We start from the raw sequence: 22,863 nt of genomic DNA, 5'->3' as shown, positions 1-22,863 counted from the left end.
GGATGATCATTCAAGGTTACTGATGTGTTAGGAAAAGATTTTTTAGGATGAAGGAGATCCCTTTCTAATTCTCAGGAAGCAAGATATTACTTCAAGATTCCTTATTACCTAATATAATTTCAAGATCATGCCCAGTTGTTTCTGATTCCCTTTCCCCCAACTGACCAGTGTTTCTTGTCTCCCCAAACTGACTTTTCTGTATTTTCCTGTATGCATGTTATGTTGTTTTTATTAGAAAGTAAATTCCTTCAAGGAGTGATAATAGGAATTTTGCAATGAGAAAACTGCTTCAGGGAATTAAAAAATACTCTTACTTGAACAACTTGGTGGAGGAGACCATCTTCCATTTATACACTTTGTACTTTTGAATTCTGAATTCCGGTTACATTTGTAACTAATGACAATATCATCAAATTCATTGTTTAGGTTGACTTGAAAATCTTCAAAAATTTTTGATGCACATCTCCCAAGTCTGTCTTGTTCTAAGAGAAAGATAAAATTTTAAAATGTAACATCTAAGTCATGTCATTAAATCAGGGTGTTAAAACTTCCAGCAGAGAACTTCCAGTGAATGACCAATTCAGATTAAAATATCATTTGGAAAATAATTAAGAAAATAAATAAAAATACAATAAAAATAGATAATGCTATATTTTAAAACTGTCACTATATGTCATAAAGAGCTGCTTATTCAAATTAGTGTCTTTCTCCATTACCTAATTGTTTCTAATTGTTTGACACCACTGATTGAAATCATATTCAGTGTTCCTTCATTCAAAGACATATATCAAGTGTCTAATTCCAGGTATAAGAAACAAAAGAAGTTTCACTGATATGGCTGAATAAAATTGAAATTTGGATAATTAATTAAGCATTAGAAACTATTACATTAAGTAATTATTCTTAAATTAGTCATTTAAATTAGTATTTAAATTGAAATAATGATTTAAATTAACCATTTAATAAAATTATTAATCAATTAATAAAATTTGTTAAAGATTGGGAGGTAAAATATAATTAAGACAACATCTTAGTTTGGACAACTTTTCATTGAGTATAAGTATTTACTGAGTGAATATCACTGATCATGTGGGATGACATGAACTCTGATTATAATATGGTACAACTGTTGTAGATATATTGTAACATAGCCTGTTGTGAATAATTTGATACTATTTGTCTCTGTAAGTTGTTGATAAGGAATGGGCCAGCTGGCTGGCTGTTGACTCTGAGGCAAACTGAGGTGAACAGTTGATGATTTTCAGGCATAGTAAAAATGACTGGCATTAAAAGTCTAGGAGACAGATTTAGAAAACAAAACCTTATATTTAATACGTTTAAAAAGGTTAAAGGAAAGGTTAAAGGAAAGGTAAAATGTTCAGCAGGAAAGATTCCTGATACTAATGGGCTACTAACTCAAACCACACAGAGCCTGCTTCTGCCTGGGGAAATCAGACCTTCTCTCTCTCTCTCTCTCTCTCTCTCTCTCTCTCTCTCTCTCTCTCTCTCTCTCTCTCTCTCTCTCTCTCTCTCTCTCTCTCTCTTCTCTCTCTCTCTCTCTTTCTCACTCCCACCCCCCTTCTCTATCTCTCCCCACCCCCTCTTTCTCTCTCTCTCTTTCTCTATCTCTTATACCCAAATTACTAATTACATGAGCCTTTTTCGAATATCCTCATAAAAATATATAATTCGTAAAAAAAAAAAAAACTGTCCCTAAATGTTCTTCCAGTCACTACTGAACTGTCAGCCTAGTCAAAGTGGAGTCTAATGGAGGTAGGTATGGCTTCCCGTCCTGGATAGGCCTCTGTCTTCTCACTGCTGTCTTACAAAGAGTCAGAGAAAAAAAGGCTTCTTTCTGCTTTCAATCAGTCTCCTCACTCCAGCCACTGCAAACTGTCCCGCAATCTCTTTCCCAATTCTGAATCCAGTATTCCCAAGTTTTCATCGGAAACATAAGAAAAGCCAGGAATAAGTCAGTCTTCAGCACCCAAGGTTAGATGCAGAGACTCTTGGCAGCTGAAAACTCCCCAATTTCAACTCCCCCCACGTTCCAGCAGAACTCTTGCCCACAGTTCTGAGCTGAGCCCAAGACAGTGGTCTGGAAGCATCTCTCCTTCTGTCCTCAGTTACCAATTGCTACAATTAAAACACCAAAACCATAATATTGCCAATACAACCCAAGCCTGATTATTAGAGTATCTGTTAACTTCATGGATTTTACAGTAGTTTTTGTTTCATGGGAAATGGATAGAAGGAATTATTTGACTGCCCTGCTAATTTCAGTGAGTCTTAGAATAAAACAAATCATCAGCCTACTTGTGAAGATCATTCTCAAAACGCTATACACATGGATCTCTTTCCTTTATATTCAGTCCTTCATTGATTCCAGAATATTCAATATCAATAGTAGCATTAAAAGTAATATTCATATTTCTATGGGACAAACAATTGGTAAAATCTAATTCATGAAAATATTACATAAAATTTTCTCAAAATGTAATAACAAGAAAATTTTAGATGATGAATACTGAGTATGAATTCATTTGATATCTCTCTCTCTATGACTCTCAAATAGATGGAATTAAAAAATCATATATACCAAATGTAGGAGGAATGATGGCACATTAGAATCCTAAGCAGAAAAGACACCCCAGAAACTAACTGTAAACTCTAAAAATGCACAACAAAAATGATTACAAAACTGCAAAATTTCCAGCTATGAATGTCCATCTTGTATAGACCTTGACTATGACCTGACAGAATTTTGTGGAAGCTTTGAGTAGACCAAGATAGAAAGGGTACTTAGGAAGGATATCCATGGCAGCAGCCAGGAACATAGTATTTGGGTAAATCTGTACCTGAACAGGCAATGGCCCAAATTATAGCATATACTATAACCAGGGAAAGGGTCAAGGCAACACTTGGGAAAGACAGCACCTGGGGTCTGAAAGTAAGCTCACTTTCCACAGAAATATTTAGAACCTGTCAGGAACAAAGCAAGTGACTGAACCAATTATAGGTGTGGGATCAAATAACTAGGAGACAGATAAGGGGTCAAAATCAAAATCTATCTCTAGTCACCAGAAGATTGATTTGAAAGCCTAGAAATTCCCGACACAGGCTGGGAGGACTCAATATGTTTCTGTTACTTTAAAAAATGATAAGGTAGGAATGATCATGGATGTGAAATTTTGCATGAACTCTCAGATAAGGTCAACATATTACTACTTAACTATTTTATTTTATTACAACAAACCTCTTAAGAAATGAGGGAAATCAGTTAATGTAATTTAAAAAATTTAATAAACTAAAAAACCCGAAAAAAAAGGTTGAGGAAGACAAATCTAATAATCTTACTTGAAAATCATGACCACCCTCCAAAAGGCTTGATAATATTTTTCAAGAAATCACAAACGGACTTCCGGGTTAACATGGTTGCAATCTAGACGCGAATCGCTTCCTTTCCCCAGCACAGAACAAAATAGACTCCCTCAAAAGAACATAAAAGTCATCTTTGGAAGAACAGTGGGTTTCTCTAGTACTCAAAAGAAATGAAGGTAAGTGAGGTTTGAACATTTCCACACAATAAGAAGGAGGAAAAGCTTGCACAAAAAACGTGAACTGAGCTGCCCTCCCGCCCCCCCCCCCCCACCTGCCTCACCAAACCAGAGTAAGGTATCAGAGCTCTCACTGCGACAGCAAGTGAGTGAGGAACATCCCTGTCTTGGGGGGGGGCACACCAGGGTCCTTGGGATATAAAGACTGCTAGAAAACAACCTCCTAGGGTGGTTTCATGGGAGAATCCTGTGATGATCACAGGGGTAGCCATGCAGAAAAACAGGGGTTGTTGTGCTGAGCACAGGGGTGGCCTCACGGAGCACAGGGGAGGCTGCGCTGAACACAGGAGAGGTTGGGCTGAACACAGGGGAGGCTGCGCTGAGCACAGGGGCCTGCGCACTAAGAAACCTCAGAGTTTGGGAAGAACTAGTCTAAGGAAACCTAAATTCACAGAAAATCCGCCCATATCACCGAGACCCCAAACCAAAAAGGAAAAGGGAATAAAAACCACCAAAGGGATGGCTCACACGGCCCAAAATCAAGCCTCCAGGAAGAAAGGTAAAAAGGTGACTATTGAAAACTTTTATGGTGGGAATACCCAATGAAAAGAAGAGAAAGAGGATGAAATCCAAACAAAATCAAAACATGCCTCCCAAAATGGAAATTACCCACAAACTCTGGAAGAACTCAAATTGGAACTTACCCAAAAGATGGAAACCTTCTGGAAAGAAAAATGGGAGAAAGAGATCAGCAGTCTGATAGACAAGACTTCACATTTGGAGAAAGAGCTGGAAGCATCTAATAGAAAGACAGACAAAGCTGAAAAGCAAAACCAGTCCCTAACAACCAGAATTAAGCAACTGGAAGACAGTGAGCTTACAAAACAGCAAAAATTAATAAAGCAAAGCCAAAAAATTAATGAATTAGAAGAAAATATAAAATATCTCACTGAAAAGGTCCCAGACCAGGAAAACAGAGGAAGAAGAGAAAATGTGGGAATTATTGGTCTTCCCAAAAAACCAGATATAAACAAAAACCTCGATGCTATACTGCAGGAGATTATAAAAGAAAATTGCTCACATGTTCTGGAGCAAGGGGGCAAAATAGAAATAGAAAGGGTTCATAGAACACCCTCTATACTAAATCCCCAAAAGACAACTGCCAGGAATGTAATCGCCAAATTCAAGAGCTTCCAAGAAAAGGAGAAAATCCTACAAGAAGCCAAGAAGAGGAGCTTCAGATATAGGGAGGCTTACATAAGGATCATATAGGACTTAGTGGCTAACACCCTAAGATATCGCAAAGCATGGAACATGATATTTAGAAAGGCAAGAGAACTTGGTCCCCAACCAAGAATCAACTACCCAGCAAAACTGACCATATACTTCCAGGGGAAAGTATGGGCATTCGACAAAATAGAAGATTTCCAAGCATTTGCAAAGAAAAGACCAGAACTTAGTGGAAATTTTGATATCCAATCACAGAAAGCAAGAGAAACATGAAAAAGTAAATATGAAAGACAGGGAAAAGGAGATAAATATTATCTTTTTTCATTAAGTCAAACTCTTCTATAAAGACTACATTTACATCAAATTATATAGATTAATATGTGGGGAAAATGTATTGTGTAATTCTCAAAAATTTTATGCATCCTAAGAGTAGTTAGAAAAATCATGCATTGAGAATGATTGGGGCATTAAGAAGATTTGGTGAAAGGGGGGAGCAAAGAAAGAACAAGGAAGGGGGGAAGCATCGACAATACTAAGATTTACTTCATGAAATGGGGGGGTATTAAAAAGAATAATCTTTCCCATACAAAGATACACATGGGCAGGGGAGGGGAAGAACTCTTATATGAGAAGGAGAGGAAGAGAGCATGAAGTGGAACTACTTAAACCTTAATCTCAGTGAAATCAACTCTGAGAGGGAAGAACATCTAGAGCCAGTGGGATCCTGAATTCTATCTTATACAAAATGATAAGTAATAAAGGGAAATTAAGGAGAGAGAGAGAGGGGAGAGAGTATAAAAAGGGAAAGAAGGAGAAAGGGGAGGGGAAGGGAGCATAAAAAGGGAGGGACTAGAAAGGGAAGCATATCAAGGGAGGGGACTAGGGGGACTGACCCAAAGTAAATCACTGGTTCAAAAGGATATAGCTAAAGAAGAAAGGTCAGAACTAGGGGAAAATATCAAAATGCCAGGGAATCCACAAGTGACAATCATAAATTTGAACATGAATGGGATGAACTCACCCATAAAACGTAAACAAATAGCAGATTGGATTAGAACCCAAAATCCTACCATATGTTGTCTTCAAGAAACACATATGAGGTGATTTGATACTCATAAGTTTAGAATTAAAGGATGGAGTAAGTCCTTTTGGGCCTCAACTGATAGAAAGAAGGCAGGAGTTGCAATCATGGTATCTGACAAAGCAAAAGCACAAATAGACCTGGCCAAAAGGGACAGGGAAGGTAAATATATTCTGTTAAAATGGAGTATAGACAATGAGGAAATATCGCTAATCAACATGTAGCCAGAAAAAGACAATTTAGAAATAAAGGAATGCCAATCAGGGTCACACAAGACCTTGCAAGTTCCACTCTGAATGATTGTAAGGCATGGAACATGATTTTCAGAAAGGCAAGATGCTGGGCCTTCAACCAAGAATCAGCTATCCAGCAAAATTGACTATATACTTCTGAGGGAAAGTATGGGCATTCACCACAATAGAAGATTTCCAAATCTTTGCAAAGGAAAGACCAGAGCTCTGTGGAAAGTTCGATATCGAAAAACAAAGAGCATGGAATACCTGAAAAGGTAAATATGAAGGAAAGGGAAAAGGAGAAAAATGTTGTCTTCTTTTACTCAAACTCTCTTCTATAAGGACTACATTTATATCAATCTATGTATACTAACATGTGGGGGAAATGCAATGTGTAAATAGGGGGAAAAGAAAGACCAAATAGAAAAATCTTTCTCACACAAAGATTCACATGGGAACAGGAGAGGAAAAAAACTCCTATAAGAAGGAGAGGAAGAGAGTTTTCACTTAAACCTTACTCTCAGGGAAATCAACTCTGAGAGGGAAGAACATCCTGATCCATTGGGATCTTGAATTCTATCTTACCCAACAAGGGTAGGGAGAATGGAAAACCAAGGGGGGTAGGAGGGAGGGTACACAAAAAAAAGAGGGAAGAAGAGGGGGGGAGGGGAAGGAAACAAAAAAGGAGGGAATCGAAAAGGAAACATATCAAGGGAGGGGATAAGGGGGACTGATTTAAAGAAAATCACTGGAATAAAAGGTAGAGCAGAAGAAGAAAGGTTAGAATTAGGGAAGGATATCAAAATGCCAGGGAGCCCACAAGTGACAGTCATAACTTTGAACGTGAATGGAATGAACTCACCCATAAAACGTACATGAATAGCAGAATAGATTAGAATCCCAAACCCTACCATATGTTGTCTTCAAGAAAGTCACATGAGACGGGTAGACACCCACAAGGTCAGAATTAAAGGATGGAGTAAGACCTCCTGGGCCTCAACTGACAGAAAGAAGGCAGGAGTGGTAATCATGATATCTGATAAAGCCAAAGCAAAAACAGACCTGATCAAAAGGGATTGGGAAGGTAATTATATTTTGTTAAAAGGGACTTTAGACAATGAGGAAATATCACTAATCAACATGTATGCAGCAAATAATACAGCACCCAAATTTCTAACGGACAAATTAGGAGAATTGAAGGAAGAAATAGACAGTAAAACCATACTAGTGGGAGACAAACCAACCATTATCAAATTTAGATAAATCAAATTAAAAAATAAATAAGAAAGAGGTAAAAGAAGTGAATGAAATCTTAGAAAAATTAGAATTAATAGACATATGGAGAAAAATAAATAGGGATAAAAAGGAATACACCTTCTTCTCAGCACCACATGGCACATTCACAAAGATTGACCATACATTAGGTCACAGAAACATGGCACACAAATGCAGAAAAGCAGAAATAATAAATGCAGCCTTTTCAGATTACAAGGCAATAAAAATAATGATCAGTAATGGTACATGGAAAACCAAATCAAATACTAATTGGAAATTAAACAATATGATACTCCAAAATAATTTAGTTAGAGAAGAAATCATAGAAACAATTAATAATTTCATCAAGGAAAATGACAATGGCAAGACATCCTTTCAAACCTTTTGGGATGCAGCCAAAGCGGTAATCAGAGGTAAATTCATATCCCTGAATGCTTATATTAACAAACAAGGGAGAGCAGAGATCAATCAATTGGAAATGCAAATGAAAAAACTTGAAAGCAATCAAATTAAAACCCCCAAGCAGACAACCAAACTAGAAATCCTAAAAATTAAGGGAGAAATTAATAAAATCGAAAGTGATAGAACTATTTATTTAATAAATAAGACAAGAAGCTGGTACTTTGAAAAAACAAACAAAATAGACAAAGTACTGGTCAATCTAATTAAAAAAGGAAGGAAGAAAAGCAAATTAACAGCATCAAAGATGAAAATCGGATATCACCTCCGATGAAAAGGAAATTAAGGCAATCATTAAAAATTACTTTGCCCAATTATATGGCAATAAATATACCAATTAAGGTGATATGGATGAATATATACAAAAAGACCAACTGCCTAGACTAACAGAAGAGGAAATAGAATTCTTAAATAATCCCATATCAGAAAAAGAAATCCAACAAGCCATCAAAGAACTTCCTAAGAAAAAATCACCAGGGTCTGACGGATTCACCAGTGAATTCTATCAAACATTCAGAGAACAATTAATCCCAATACTATTTGCCATAATAAGCAAAGAGGGAGTCATACCAAACTCCTTTTATTACACAAACATGGTACTGATTCCAAAACCAGGCAGGTCAAAAACAGAGAAAGAAAATTATAGACCAATCTCCCTAATGAATATAGATGCAAAAATCCTAAATAGGATACTAGCAAAAAGACTCCAGCAAGTGATCAGAAGGGTCATCCACCATGACCAAGTAGGATTCATCCCAGGGATGCAGGGCTGGTTCAATATTAGGAAAACCATCCACATAATTGACCACATCAACAAGCAAACTAGCAAGAACCACATGATTATCTCATTAGATCCTGAAAAAGCCTTTGATAAAATACAACACCCATTCCTATTAAAAACACTAGAAAGTATAGGAATAGAAGGGTTGTTCCTAAAAATAATAAACAGTATATATCTAAAACCATCAGCTAATATCATCTGCAATGGGGATAAACCAGATGTATTCCCAATAAGATCAGGAGGGAAACAAGGATGCCCATTATCACCTCTACTATTTGACATTTTACTAGAAACACTAGCAGTAGCAATTAGAGAAGAAAAAGAAATTGAAGGCATCAAAATCAGCAAGGAGGAGACCAAGTTATCACTCTTTGCAGATGACATGATGGTCTACCTAAAGAATCGTAGAGATTCAACCAAAAAGCTAATTGAAATAATCAACAACTTTAGCAAAGTTGCAGGATACAAAATTAACCCACATAAATCATCAGCTTTTCTATATATCTCCAACACAGCTCAGCAGCAAGAACTAGAAAGAGAAATCCCATTCAAAATCACCTTAGACAAAATAAAATACCTAGGAATCTACTTCCCAAGACAAACACAGGAACTATATGAACACAACTACAAAACACTCGCCACACAACTAAAACTAGACTTGAGCAAATGGAAAAACATTAACTGCTCATGGATAGGACGAGCCAATATAATAAAAATGACCATCCTACCCAAACTTATTTATCTATTTAGTGCCATACCCATTGAACTACCCAAATACTTCTTCACTGATTTAGAAAAAACCATAACAAAGTTCATTTGGAAGAACAAAAGATCAAGGATATCTAGGGAAATAATGAAAAAAAAACACATATGATGGGGGCCTTGCAGTCCCTGACCTTAAACTATATTACAAAGCAGCAGTCATCAAAACAATTTGGTACTGGCTAAGAAACAGAAAGGAAGATCAGTGGAATAGACTGGTGGAAAGTGACCTCAGCAAGACAGTATACGATAAACCCAAAGATCCCAGCTTTTGGGACAAAAATCCACTATTCGATAAAAACTGCTGGGAAAATTGGAAGACAGTGTGGGAGAGATTAGGAATAAATCAACACCTCACACCCTACACCAAGATAAATTCAAAATAGGTGAATGACTTAAACATAAAGAAGGAAACCATAAGTAAATTGGGTAAACATAGAATAGTATACATGTCAGTCCTTTGGGAGGGGAAAGACTTTAAAACCAAGCAAGACATAGAAAGAATCACAAAATGTAAAATAAATAATTTTGACTACATCAAATTAAAAAGCTTTTGTACAAACAAAACCAATATAACTAAAATCAGAAGGGAAACAACAAATTGGGAAAAAATCTTAGCAAAGTGAAAGAACTATTGATTTAATAAATAAGACAAGAAGTTGGGATTTTGAAAAAACAAAGAAAATAGACAAAATACTAGTCAATCTAATAAAAAAAGGAAAGAAGAAAACCAAATCAACAATATCATAGATGAGAAGTGAGACCTCAACTCTAATGAAGAGAAAATTAAGGCAACCATTAAAAACTATTTTCCCCAATTATATGACAATAAATATGCCAATCTAGGTGATGTGGATGAATATTTATGAAAATATAAATTGCCAAGATAAACAGAACAAGAAATAGAATTCTTAAATAATACCATATCAGAAAAAGAAATTGAAAAACCTATCAAAGAACTCCCTAAGAAAAATCCCCAGTGCCTGATGGATTCACCAGTGAATTCTATCAAATATTCAAAGAACAGCTAATTCCAATATTATACAAACTATTTGCCATAATAAGCAAAGAGGGAGTTCTACCAAATTCCTTTTATGACACAGATACGACATTGATTCCAAAGCCAGATAGGTCAAAAACAGAGAAAGAAAACTACAGACCAATCTCTTTAATGAACATAGATGCAAAAATCTTAAACAGGATACTAGCAAAAAGTCTCCAGCAAGTCATCACGAGTGTTACTCACTATGATCAGGTGGGATTTATTCCAGGAATGCAAGGATAGTTCAATATTAAGAAAACTATCCACATAATTGACCATATCAACAAGCAACCCAACAAAAATCAAATGATTATCTCAAAAGACACAAAAAAAAAAGCCTTTGGCAAAATACAACACAGATTCCTATTGAAAACACTAGAAATTATAGGAATTGAAGGGTCTTTTAGAACAAATAGTAAACAGTATATATCTAAAACCATCAGCCAACATCATCTGCAATGGGGATAAACTAGATGCATTCCCAATAAGATCAGGAGTGAAACGAGGATGCCAATTATCAGTGCTAGTATTTAACATTGTACTAGAAACTAACAGTAGCAATTAGAGAAGAAAAAGAAGTTGAAGGTATTAAAATTGGCAATGCGGAGACCAAGCTATAACTCTTTGCAGATGATATGATGGTCTACTTAAAGAATATTAAAGAATCAACTAAAAAGCTCGTGAAAATAATCAACAACTTTAACAAAGTTGCATGATACAAAATAAACCTACATAAGTCATCAGCATTTCTATATATTTCCAACACATCACAGCAGCAAGAATTAGGAAGAGAAATTCCATTTAAAATCACCATAGACAATATAAAATACCGAGGAATCTATCTGCCAAGACAAACACAGGAACTATATGAACACAACTATGAAACTCTTCCTACTCAATTAAAACTATATCTAAACAATTGGAAAAACATTAAATGCTAATGGGTACAATGAGTTAATTTAATAAAAATGACCATCTTACCCAAACATATTTTCTTATTTCATGCCATTCCCATCAAACGACCAAAAAACTTTTTTACTAAATTAGAAAAATTTGTAATGAAGTTCATTTAGTAGAACAAAAGATAAAGGATATCCAGGGAAATCATGAAAAAAAAATGCAAAGGAAGGTGGTCTTGCAGTACCAGATCTCAACAGTAATTTAAAGCAGTGGTCATCAAAACAATCTGGTATTGGCTAAGATACAGAAAGGAGGTTCAGTGGAATAGACCTTAGGTAAGTGACCTTAGCAAGACAGTCTATGATAAGCCCAAGCTTTTGGGCTTATAAGACACTAGCTTTTGGGGCCCAAATTCACTATTTGATAAAATAAAAGACAGTTTTGGAAATTGGAAGACAGTATGGGAGAGATTAGGTTTGGATCAACATCTCATACCTTACAGCAAGATATACTCAGAATGGGTGAATGACTTGAACATAAAGAAGGAAACTGTAAGTAAATTATGTGAACACAGAATAGTATACATGTCAGCCCTTTTGGAAAGGAAAGATTTTTAAACCAATCAAGAGCTAGGAAAAATCACAAAATGTAAAATCAATAATTTTGACTATATCAGATTAAAAAGTTTCTGTACAAACAAAATGAATGTAACCAAAATTAGAAGGGAAGCAACCAATTGGGCAACAATCTTCATAAAAAAAACCTCTGACAAAGGTCTAATTACTCAAATTTACAAAGAGCTAAACCAATTTTACAAAAAATCAAGTCATTCTCCAATTGATAAATGGCAAGGGACATGAATAGGCAATTTTCAGTTAAAGAAATCAAAACTATTATTAAGCACATGAAAAAGTGTTCTGAATCTCTTACAACCAGAGAGATGCAAATCAAAAAAACTCTGAGGTATCACCTCACACCTAGCAGACTGTCTAACATGACAGCAAAGGAAAGTAATGAATGCTGGAGGGGATGTGGCAAAGTCTGGTCATTAATGCATTGCTGGTGGAGTTGTGAATTGATCCAACCATTTTGGAGGGCAATTTGGAACTATGCCCAAAGGGTGCTAAAAGTCTGTCTGCCTTTGATCCAGTCATAGCACTGCTGGGTTTGTGCCTCAAAGAGATAATAAGGAAAATACATGTACAAGAATATTCATAGCTGTGCTCTTTGTGGTGGCAAAAATTGGAAAATGAGGGGATGCCCATCAATTGGGGAATGGCTGAACAAATTGTGGTATATCTTGGTGATGGAATACTATTGTGCTCAAAGGAATAATAAAGTGGAGTCATTCCATGGGAACTGGAACAACCTCAAGGAAGTGATGCAGAGCGAAAGGAGCAGAACCATGAGAACATTGTACACAGAGGTACAATTGAATGTAATGGACTTCTCCATTAGTGGCAATGCTGTGATCCTAAAAAATATGGAGGGATCAATGAGAAAGAACAATATCCACATTCAGAGAAAAAACTGTGGAAGTAGAAACACCAAAGGAAAACAATTGCTTGATTGCATGGGTTGAGGGGAATATGATTGGGGATATACACACTAAATTAACATCCTAATGTAAACATCAACAATATGGAAATAGGTTCTGAACAAAGTCACATGTAATACCAAGTGGAATTGCATGTTGTCTACAAGAAGGGTGGAGGTGAGGGGAGGAAGGAATAGAATATGATTTTTGTAACCAAGGAATAATGTTTGAAATTGAACAAATTAAAAAAAAAAGAAATCAAATAAAAAAGAAATCAGAAACAAAAAACAGCTAGATGTATTGGAATCAGATGACTAAGTAAAAATACAAATAATCCACTAATATCTTCCTAAAAGGAATACTTTGATGCATTTCACCCAGGAAAATAATAGCCAAAATTCAAAGCTTCAAACTTAAAGAAAAAATACTGTAAGCACACAAAAATAGTTATATTACCCATGATTACACAAGAGTTGGCAGTAATCAATATAACAGATAAATAAAACATGGGGGTATTTTTTTAATATATTTTATTTGATCATTTCCAAGCATTATTCGTTAAAGACATAGATCATTTTCTTTTCCTCTCCCTCACCCCCCCCCCCCATAGCCGACGCGTAAATCCACTGGGCATTACATGTTTTCTTGATTTGAACCCATTGCTTTGTTGATAATATTTGCATTAGAGTGTTCATTTAGAGTCTCTCCTCTGCAATGTCCCCTCAACCGCTGTATTCTGGCAGTTGCTTTTCCTCGGCGTTTCCACTCCCATAGTTTATCCTTTGCTTATGAATGGTGTTTTTTTCTCCTGGATCACTGCAAATTGTTCAGGGACATTACACCGCCATTAATGGAGACATCCGTTACGTTCGATTATACCACAGTGTATTAGTCTCTGTGTACAATGTTCTCCTGGTTCTGCTCCTCTCGCTCTGCATCACTTCCTGGAGGTTGTTCCAGTCTCCATGGAACTCCTCCACTTTATTATTCCTTTTAGCACAATAGTATTCCATCACCAACATATACCACAATTTGTTCAGCCATTCCCCAATTGATAGGCATCCCCTCATTTTCCAGGTTTTGGCCACCACAAAGAGCGCAGCTATGAATATTTTTGTACAAGTCTTTTTGTCCATTATCTCTTTGGGGTACAGACCCAGCAGTGCTATGGCTGGATCAAAGGGTAGATATTCTTTTGTCGCCCTTTGTGCATAGTTCCAAATTGCCCTCCAGAATGGTTGGATCAGTTCAAAACTCCACCACCAATGAATTAATGTCCCTACTTTGCCACATCCCCTCCAGCATTCATTACTTTCCTTTGCTGTTATGTTAGCCAATCTGCTAGGTGTGAGGTGATACCTCAGAGTTGTTTTAATTTGCATCTCTCTGATTATAAGAGATTTAGAACACTTCTTCATGTGCTTATTAATAGTTTTGATTTCTTTATCTGAGAACTGCCTATCCATGTCCCTTGCCCATTTATCAATTGGAGAATGGCTTGATTTTTTGTACAATTGATTTAGCTCTTTATAAATATGAGTAATTAAACCTTTGTCAGAGGTTTCTATGAAGATTTTTTCCCAATTTGTTGTTTCCCTTCTGATTTTAGTTACATTGGTTTTGTTTGTACAAAAGCTTTTTAGTTTGATGTAGTCAAAATTATTTATTTTACATTTTGTGATTCTTTCTATGTCTTTCTTGGTTTTAAAGCCTTTCCCCTCCCAAAGGACTGACATGTATACTATTCTGTGTTTACCCAATTTACTTATGGTTTCCTTCTTTATGTTTAAGTCACTCACCCATTTTGAATTTATCTTGGTGTAGGGTGTGAGGTGTTGATCTATTCCTAGTCTCTCCCACGCTGTCTTCCAATTTTCCCAGCAGTTTTTGTCGAATAGTGGATTTTTGTCCCAAAACCTGGGATCTTTGGGTTTATCGTATACTGTCTTGATGAGGTCGCTTTCCCCCAGTCTATTCCACTGATTTTCCTTTCTGTTTCTTAGCCAGTACCAAATTGTTTTGATGACTGCTGCTTTGTAATACAGTTTAAGGTCAGGGACTGCAAGGCCCCCATCATATGTGTTTTTTTTCATTATTTCCCTGGATATCCTTGATCTTTTGTTCTTCCAAATAAACTTTGTTATGTTTTTTTCTAAATCAGTGAAGAAGTATTTTGGTAGTTCAATGGGTATGGCACTAAATAGATAAATAAGTTTGGGTAGGATGGTCATTTTTATTATATTGTCTCGTCCTATCCATGAGCAGTTAATGTTTTTCCAATTGCTCAAGTCTAGTTTTAGTTGTGTGGCGAGTGTTTTGTAGTTGTGTTCATATAGTTCCTGTGTTTGTCTTGGGAGGTAGATTCCTAGGTATTTTATTTTGTCTAAGGTGATTTGGAATGCGATTTCTCTTTCTAGTTCTTGCTGCTGAGCTGTGTTGGAGATATATAGAAAAGCTGATGATTTATGTGGGTTTATTTTGTATCCTGCAACTTTGCTAAAGTTGTTGATTATTTCAATTAGCTTTTTGGTTGAATCTCTAGGATTCTTTAAGTAGACCATCATGTCATCCGCAAAGAGTGAAAACTTGGTCTCCTCCTTGCCGATTTTGATGCCTTCAATTCCTTTTTCTTCTCTAATTGCTACTGCTAGTGTTTCTAGTACAATGTCAAATAGTAGAGGTGATAATGGGCATCCTTTTTTCACTCCTGATCTTATTGGGAATGCATCTAGTTTATCCCCATTGCAGATGATATTAGCTGATGGTTTTAGATATATACTGTTTATTATTTTTAGGAATGACCCTTCTATTCCTATGCTTTCAAGTGTTTTTAATAGGAATGGCTGTTGTATTTTATCAAAGGCTTTTTCTGCATCTATTGAGATAATCATGTGGTTCTTGCTAGTTTGCTTGTTGATGTGGTCAATTATGTGGATGGTTTTCCTAATGTTGAACCAGCCCTGCATCCCTGGTATGAATCCTACTTGATCATGGTGAATGATCCTTCTGATCACTTGCTGGAGTCTTTTTGCTAGTATCCTATTTAAGATTTTTGCATCTATATTCATTAGGGAGATTGGCCTATAGTTTTCTTTCTCTGTTTTTGACCTGCCTGGTTTTGGAATCAGTACCATGTTTGTGTCGTAAAAGGAGTTTGGTAGAACTCCCTCTTTGCTTATTATGGCAAATACTTTGTATAGTATTGGGATTAACTGTTCTCTGAATGTTTGATAGAATTCACTGGTGAATCCATCAGGCCCTAGGAATTTTTTCTTAGGAAGTTCTTTGATGGCTTGTTGGATTTCAATTTCTGATATGGGATTATTTAAGAATTTTATTTCCTCTTCTGTTAGTCTAGGCAGTTTGTCTTTTTGTATATATTCATCCATTTCTCCTAAATTGGTGTATTTATTGCCATATAATTGGGCAAAGTAATTTCTAATGATTGCCTTAATTTCATCTTCATCAGAGGTGCTGTCCCCCTTTTCATCTTTAATGATGTTAATTTGCTTTTCTTCCCCCCTTTTTTTAATTAGATTGACCAGTACTTTGTCTATTTTGTTTGTTTTTTCAAAGTACCAGCTTCTTGTCTTATTTATTAAATAAATAGTTCTATCACTTTCAATTTTATTAATTTCTCCCTTAATTTTTAGGATTTCTAGTTTGGTTTTCTGCTGGGGGGTTTTAATTTGATTGCTTTCAAGTTTTTTCATTTGCATTTCCAATTGATTGATCTCTGCTCTCCCTTGTTTGTTAATATAAGCATTCAGGGATATGAATTTACCTCTGATTACCGCTTTGGCTATATCCCAAAAGGTTTGAAAGGATGTCTCGCCATTGTCATTTTCCTTGATGAAATTGAAGGCTGCATTCATTATTTCTGCTTTTCTGCATTTGTGTGCCATGTTTCTGTGACCTAAAGTATGGTCAATCTTTGTGAATGTGCCATGTGGTGCTGAGAAGAAGGTGTATTCCTTTTTATCCCTATTTATTTTTCTCCATATGTCTATTAATTCTAATTTTTCTAAGATTTCATTCACTTCTTTTACCTCTTTCTTATTTATTTTTTAATTTGATTTATCTAAATTTGATAATGGTTGGTTTAAGTCTCCCACTAGTATGGTTTTATTGTCTATTTCTTCCTTCAATTCTCCTAGTTTCTCCATTAGAAATTTGGGTGCTATATTATTTGGTGCATACATGTTGATTAATGATATTTCCTCATTGTCTAAAGTCCCTTTTAACAAAATATAATTACCTTCCCTATCCCTTTTGATCAGGTCTATTTTTGCATTGGCTTTATCAGATATCATGATTACCACTCCTGCCTTCTTTCTATCAGTTGAGGCCCAGAAGGTCTTACTCCATCCTTTCATTCTGACCTTGTGGGTGTCAACCCGCCTCATGTGTGTTTCTTGAAGACAACATATGGTAGGGTTTTGGATTCTAATCCATTCTGCTATTCGTCTACATTTTATGGGTGAGTTCATCCCATTCACATTCAAAGTTATGATTGTCATTTGTGGACTCCCTGGCATTTTGATAGTCTTACCTAATTCTAACCTTTTCTTCTTCGGCTCTACCTTTTAGTCCAGTGATTTACTTTGAATCAGTCCCCCTTGTCCCCTCCCTTGATGTTTCCCTTTTTAATCCCTCATTTTTTGTTCCCTCCCCCTCCCCCCTCTCTTTCCCTCCCTTTTTGTTCTCCCTCTTCCCCTCCCCCCTTGGTTTTCCCTTCTCCCTACCCTTGTTGGGTAAGATAGAATTCAAGATCCCTATGGATCTGGATGTTTTTCCCTCTCAGAGTTGATTTCCCTGAGATTAAGGTTTAAGTAAAAAAAAAACCCTCTCTTCCTCTCCTTCTTATAGGAGTTTTCTTCCCCTCCCCTTCCCATGTGAATCTTTGTGTGAGAAAGATTATTCTATTTGGTCTTTCTTTACCCCCTAATTATACATTACATTTTCCCCATATATTAGTATACATAGATTGACATAAATGTAGTCCTTATAGAAGAGAGTTTGAGTAAAAGAAGAAGATAACATTTTCCCCTTTCCTTCATATTTACCTTTTCAGGTATTCCTTGCTCTTTGATTTTCGGTATCAAACTTTCCACAGAGCTCTGGTCTTTTCTTTGCAAAAAGTTGGAAATCTTCTATTTTGTTGAATGCCCATACTTTCCCTTGGAAGTATATAGTCAGTTTTGCTGGGTAGCTGATTCTTGGTTGGAGACTCAGCTCTCTTGCCTTTCTGAAGATCATGTTCCATGCCTTACGATCATTCAGAGTAGAACTTGCAAGGTCTTGTGTGACCCTGATTGGCATTCCTTTATATCTAAATTGTCTTTTTCTGGCTTCCTGTAGGATTTTTTCTTTTGTTTGAGAGCTTTGGAATTTGGCAATTACATTCCTGGGAGTTGTCTTTTGGGGGTTTAGTGTAGAAGGTGTTCTGTGAGCTGTCAGTGGCTGTATTGCCCCCTTGTTCTAGAATCTCTGGGCAATTTTCTTTGATTATATCTTGTATCACCATGTCCAGTTTGGTGTTTATTTCTGGCTTTTCTGGTAGTCCAATTATTCTTAAATTATCTCTTCTCCCTCTATTTTCCAGATCTGTCACCTTTTCGGTGATATATTTTATGTTCTCTTCTAATTTCTTGGTATTTTGGCTTTGCTTTATTAATTCTTGCTCTTTTACACGATCATTGTCTTCCAGCTGCCTGATTCCGGCCTTTAAAGCCTGGTTTTCCTTTTCAGTTTCATCACACCGGTTTTGTAGATGCATGAATTTCTTTTGCATTATTTCCAACTTTTCCTCCCAGAAGGCTTCCATCTTTTTGGTCATTTCTGATTCAAATTCTTCATGGGTTTGTGGAGAGTTTCCATTTCCTTTGGAAGATTTTGGAGTATTTTCTTGTATATATTCTATCTCCTCTGTATTTTGTATTTTGGCTCCATAGAATGTGTCCAAAGTCGCCCCTTTCTTCTTATTTTTCTTGGTATTTTGGGGCTTCTGTGCTTCTGTGGAGTTTGCCATCTCTGAATGTGGAGGATTAGCTTTTCTTATCTCTGTCTGGTGTTCAGAGGCTTTAGTCCTGGGCTGATTGTCGGTTCAATGAGCTTTCCCTGGGTTAAACTGAATATGCCTCACTGGAACTGGAATGGAAGGGTCAGACCAGGAGGCCACACTCTCCCCTGGCTCTCTGGGTTGGGTTGCTTTTCGGAAGTTGCCTTCAGAATAGCTGGCCATGAGGCTGTTTCGTCGGTCTGTGGGGGGATGGGCTGCCGCTTCCCCGAGCTCCGAGGGCAGGGACTTTCACTGAGACTTGGATAGCAGGATCCAGCCCGTGAGGCTCTCTTGCCTGCCCTGAGGGTTGCTGTTGTTTCAGACAAGCCTGCTCTCTGGTGGGGAGCTCCGAGGGCAGTGACTTTCACTGGGACTTGGATAGAAGGCCCTGAGGGTTGTTGTTGTTTCAAAAGACCCTGCTCTCTGAGCGGGGCGGTGCTGTGGCTTCCCGGAGCTTTGGACTCTGTGCTCCTACCCCTTAGGTCCGAGTGATCTCGGGTTCTGGCTTTTGAGGGGGGCCGTTCCTTTTGATCCGGGTCCAGGTCCAGGAGGAGGATTCCCAGGGTCTATGCTGTTTATCGTTTTGAATTTCGGCTCCTTAGGAGCTTATAGTTTGAGATTGGTTGGGAAGGGTTTTCCGGAGATCTGAACTTTAGCTTTCTCTAAGCTGCCATCTTGACTGGAAGTCCTGAACATGGGGGTATTTTTAAAAATAAAAGACAAATTACAAATGCTTAGAAGAAAGACTAAAACTATCTGCCACAACTCTGTATAACTTCATAGAAAGGAAGGGGGAAAAGAACCATTATTTATAAAAGAATTTCAAAGCATTTCTGTTGAAAATGACCAAACATACTGGACATTTTACAATTCAAATATAGAATTCTAGAAAATTATAGTAAGGTACGGACATAGATTAGAAATATATATATATATATATATATATATATATATATATATATATATATGGATGAATTATTTACATTATAATAATAGGAGAGAAATTTGTTTTCTTGGAGAGATCTTATGTCTTTCAGAATCATTTAGGAAAATAAGACAAATCATATTAAAAGATAACAGATGTCCTTGGAGAGTTTTGTTTTGTGTTAATTCTTTTAGAAGAAATTGGGAAAGAAATGGCATTATATTGGTAAGGTAACTAAGAGGTAAAGTCAAACTTATCTCACACCAGAAGGGTACCTGAGATATAGAGTATACAAACATGGGTAAGAAAATAGAGGGAGTAGTTATTTCATAAATCTTACTTTTGTCTGAATCAGATATAGGGAGGCTGAATAGACAACCACACTCATAGACACACACACACACATATACACATGTCATTTGGCATAGATTTATATTAAACTCAACAGGGATCTAGCTGAGGAGAGGGGAAGAAAAAAGACATGTTAATTATGCTTTTGAAGATTTTTGCTAACATAATTTTTAAAACAAATGATTATGTTTGTTGACAATAAAACTATTGACAATATCAAATCTCTAAATGAAAAAGTCTTATTTACCAATGCAGGTCGGTGGCTGTGTCCAATGTCCATGAATACATGTGCTTGTCTTTTTTCCAACCATTATAAAATTCTCCACACAGCCATATTCCACTGAAGCCCCATGAGAATATGACAGATCAGGCGTCTGAATATAGCCATGGACAATTTCAGGTACTCGTGAACATCTTCTTTTTTCCACTATATAAATTTGAAAAAAATATGCTTAAATAATTATTTTTCAAAAAAAATTCCTATATATTTATGAATGTGTACACACACACACACATACACACACACACATATATATATACTTACTCATCATGGACAAAATAAAGAGCTATTCAAAATAGAATTTAAAATTCATTACCAATGCAAGTGGGTAAAGTTGTCCATTCTCCATCATTGCATTGTATCTTCCCGGGTCCTCTCCTTACAAATCCAAGGTCACAATTATACTCTACCACATCATTATGACAATATACTTTCTTCTTTGAGTCCTTAGCTATGCCATTCAAAATTTCTGGTGGTTGCTCACAACATTTTACTTCCTCTATAACAGAAAGGCCATTTAAGTAACTTTTTAATGGTATGAAATTACTGGATCATTGATTTAGAGTTGGAAGAGAACTCAAAGCTCTTTCAGCCCATAGAGCTTAGCTGATTTGCCTAATATAGAAGAATTAAATAGCAGAGTTAGAATTTGACCTTGGGTCCTCTGGATCTGGATGTAGAACTCTTCTCTCTGAGTCACACTTACATTTTGTTATCCAGTGTGTTATCTACCAATAATGATCAGTTTTATGTTCCCTGCAAATTTCATAAGTAGACTATCTAAATATAGTATAGTAAGTATAGTATGCTTAGTATACTTACTTTAAACAAGGATACTACAGGTCACTAATAAACTGCTAGAGAATATAGAGTCAAGCACAGATCTATGGGGTAACTCTTCTAGCACCTTATTTCCAAGATGATGTCAAATTATCAATATATTTTTTGTGTATCCAGTTATTCAACCAACTCCAAATGCATCTGCCTACTCTTGACTCCCCAGATATTACATGATTAGCATAAGAGAGTACATCAAATCCTTCCATGAACATTAATTTTAGTGATTATTTTTTAGCTTTTTCTTGAAGTCATTCTACACACTTTAATTTTTATGATCAACCACACAAGTTATCAACTTTCCAAATTGACCTGTTGGTTATCATCTAGGAATCCAAGAACAATATGCAAATAAGAGATCCATTTCCTTAGACCTAGGGGATCTGGTCTAGATAGCTTTTGAAAACAAATTACTAATGAATCTATCCAGATATTGACAAAGCTATCAATCACTTCCTAATAATTAGTGAATCCTTTGCCTTACTGGTGATAAGAAATCAGCAGATTACCATTCTGCATTTATACAAGTTTATGTTGCAATAGGTTAACATTGACATTAAAATTCATTCTCTGAACTATTTCCCAATCCTATTAATCTCAGATAAACAAGAAAAATACTTAGTTCTGAATAATTTATGTATTTGGTTACTATAGAACTATCTCTCGTATTTATTAAATTGGCAGAATTATGGACTTTTTGGATTTTCTGTCCAATGTATAATCATGTCTCACTACTACTCATTACTGACACTATAGATTTTCTCCAGTCCTTTCCATATGCTACTCATTAAAGCTAGAGAAAATCATGTGACCATGATAACCAGATTTTCTTCTAATAATTATGATCTAATTTTAACAGATCCCTCTTTACAGTAAGTGTTCTCTAAAATCAATTCTTTATCCAGCTGTCCTTATTTTCTGTCATATTTAGTTTCCTCAGGGCTTCCACACCATCTTTTCCTTAAGCCCTCTGAGATGACGTTCTCATCTCATATTTTACTGAAACAATTGAGACAATTTAACATGAGTTTCTTCTCATAATCTGCTGTTCACACTCTGTCCCTTGGTTAATTCTCCATTTTTTCTTCCTTTACTTGCTATCCAAAGAGATGGCTTTTATCTTCAACAAAACCCTTTGTGTGGCATCTTTAATTCCATTCTTGGATTCCTATAAGGATTTATTGCCTCTTCCACATTCTCATATTGACCACAACCACATTTTAAAAGCAGAACCTGAGCTGGATATTTTCATAGGTTAAAGATTCATGATGATCATGAGATAAAGCAAGGGAGTCTATGTGTGTATTGAGTGTATGCTTTAAAATATAGATTGGAATATTTTTGAGATATTTCTTATAATATCTGCTAATTCACATATAACATCAAATAATAATAAACCCAACTTGCACCTCAATGTAGCTAGGAAAACTCCTTACAACTGCCACTGGCTTCCTTGGAGAGGTATTTTTATCTACAGATAATGAATTTTAAATGTTGAAATATCCTCTTACTCAAGAATGTGCAGACATCTTCTCTTCTAACACTTTAATTT

At 36.1% G+C, this 22,863-nt stretch overlaps 1 protein-coding gene across 4 annotated transcripts in view; it reads right to left on the bottom strand.

Annotated features, from left to right (window-relative positions):
• The window catches only part of LOC100026519 (complement factor H-like), an 86,264-nt gene that overhangs the window by 29,717 nt on the left and 33,684 nt on the right, over positions 1-22,863 (bottom strand). For 3 of the 4 annotated variants that reach the window (XM_056815684.1, XM_007481006.2, XM_056815686.1), the window contains 3 exons: positions 20,791-20,973; positions 20,442-20,621; positions 315-482 (listed from right to left, as the gene is read on the bottom strand). In XM_056815684.1, the coding sequence (XP_056671662.1) occupies positions 315-482; positions 20,442-20,621; positions 20,791-20,973 (531 nt within the window). The remainder of the gene's footprint in view (positions 1-314; positions 483-20,441; positions 20,622-20,790; positions 20,974-22,863) is intronic. The other variant, XM_056815685.1, reaches the window with a different exon arrangement.

Source organism: Monodelphis domestica, chromosome 2 (assembly GCF_027887165.1).
Source record: "Monodelphis domestica isolate mMonDom1 chromosome 2, mMonDom1.pri, whole genome shotgun sequence".
NCBI lineage: Eukaryota > Metazoa > Chordata > Mammalia > Didelphimorphia > Didelphidae > Monodelphis > Monodelphis domestica.
This window is presented reverse-complemented; position numbering and strand designations above follow the sequence as displayed.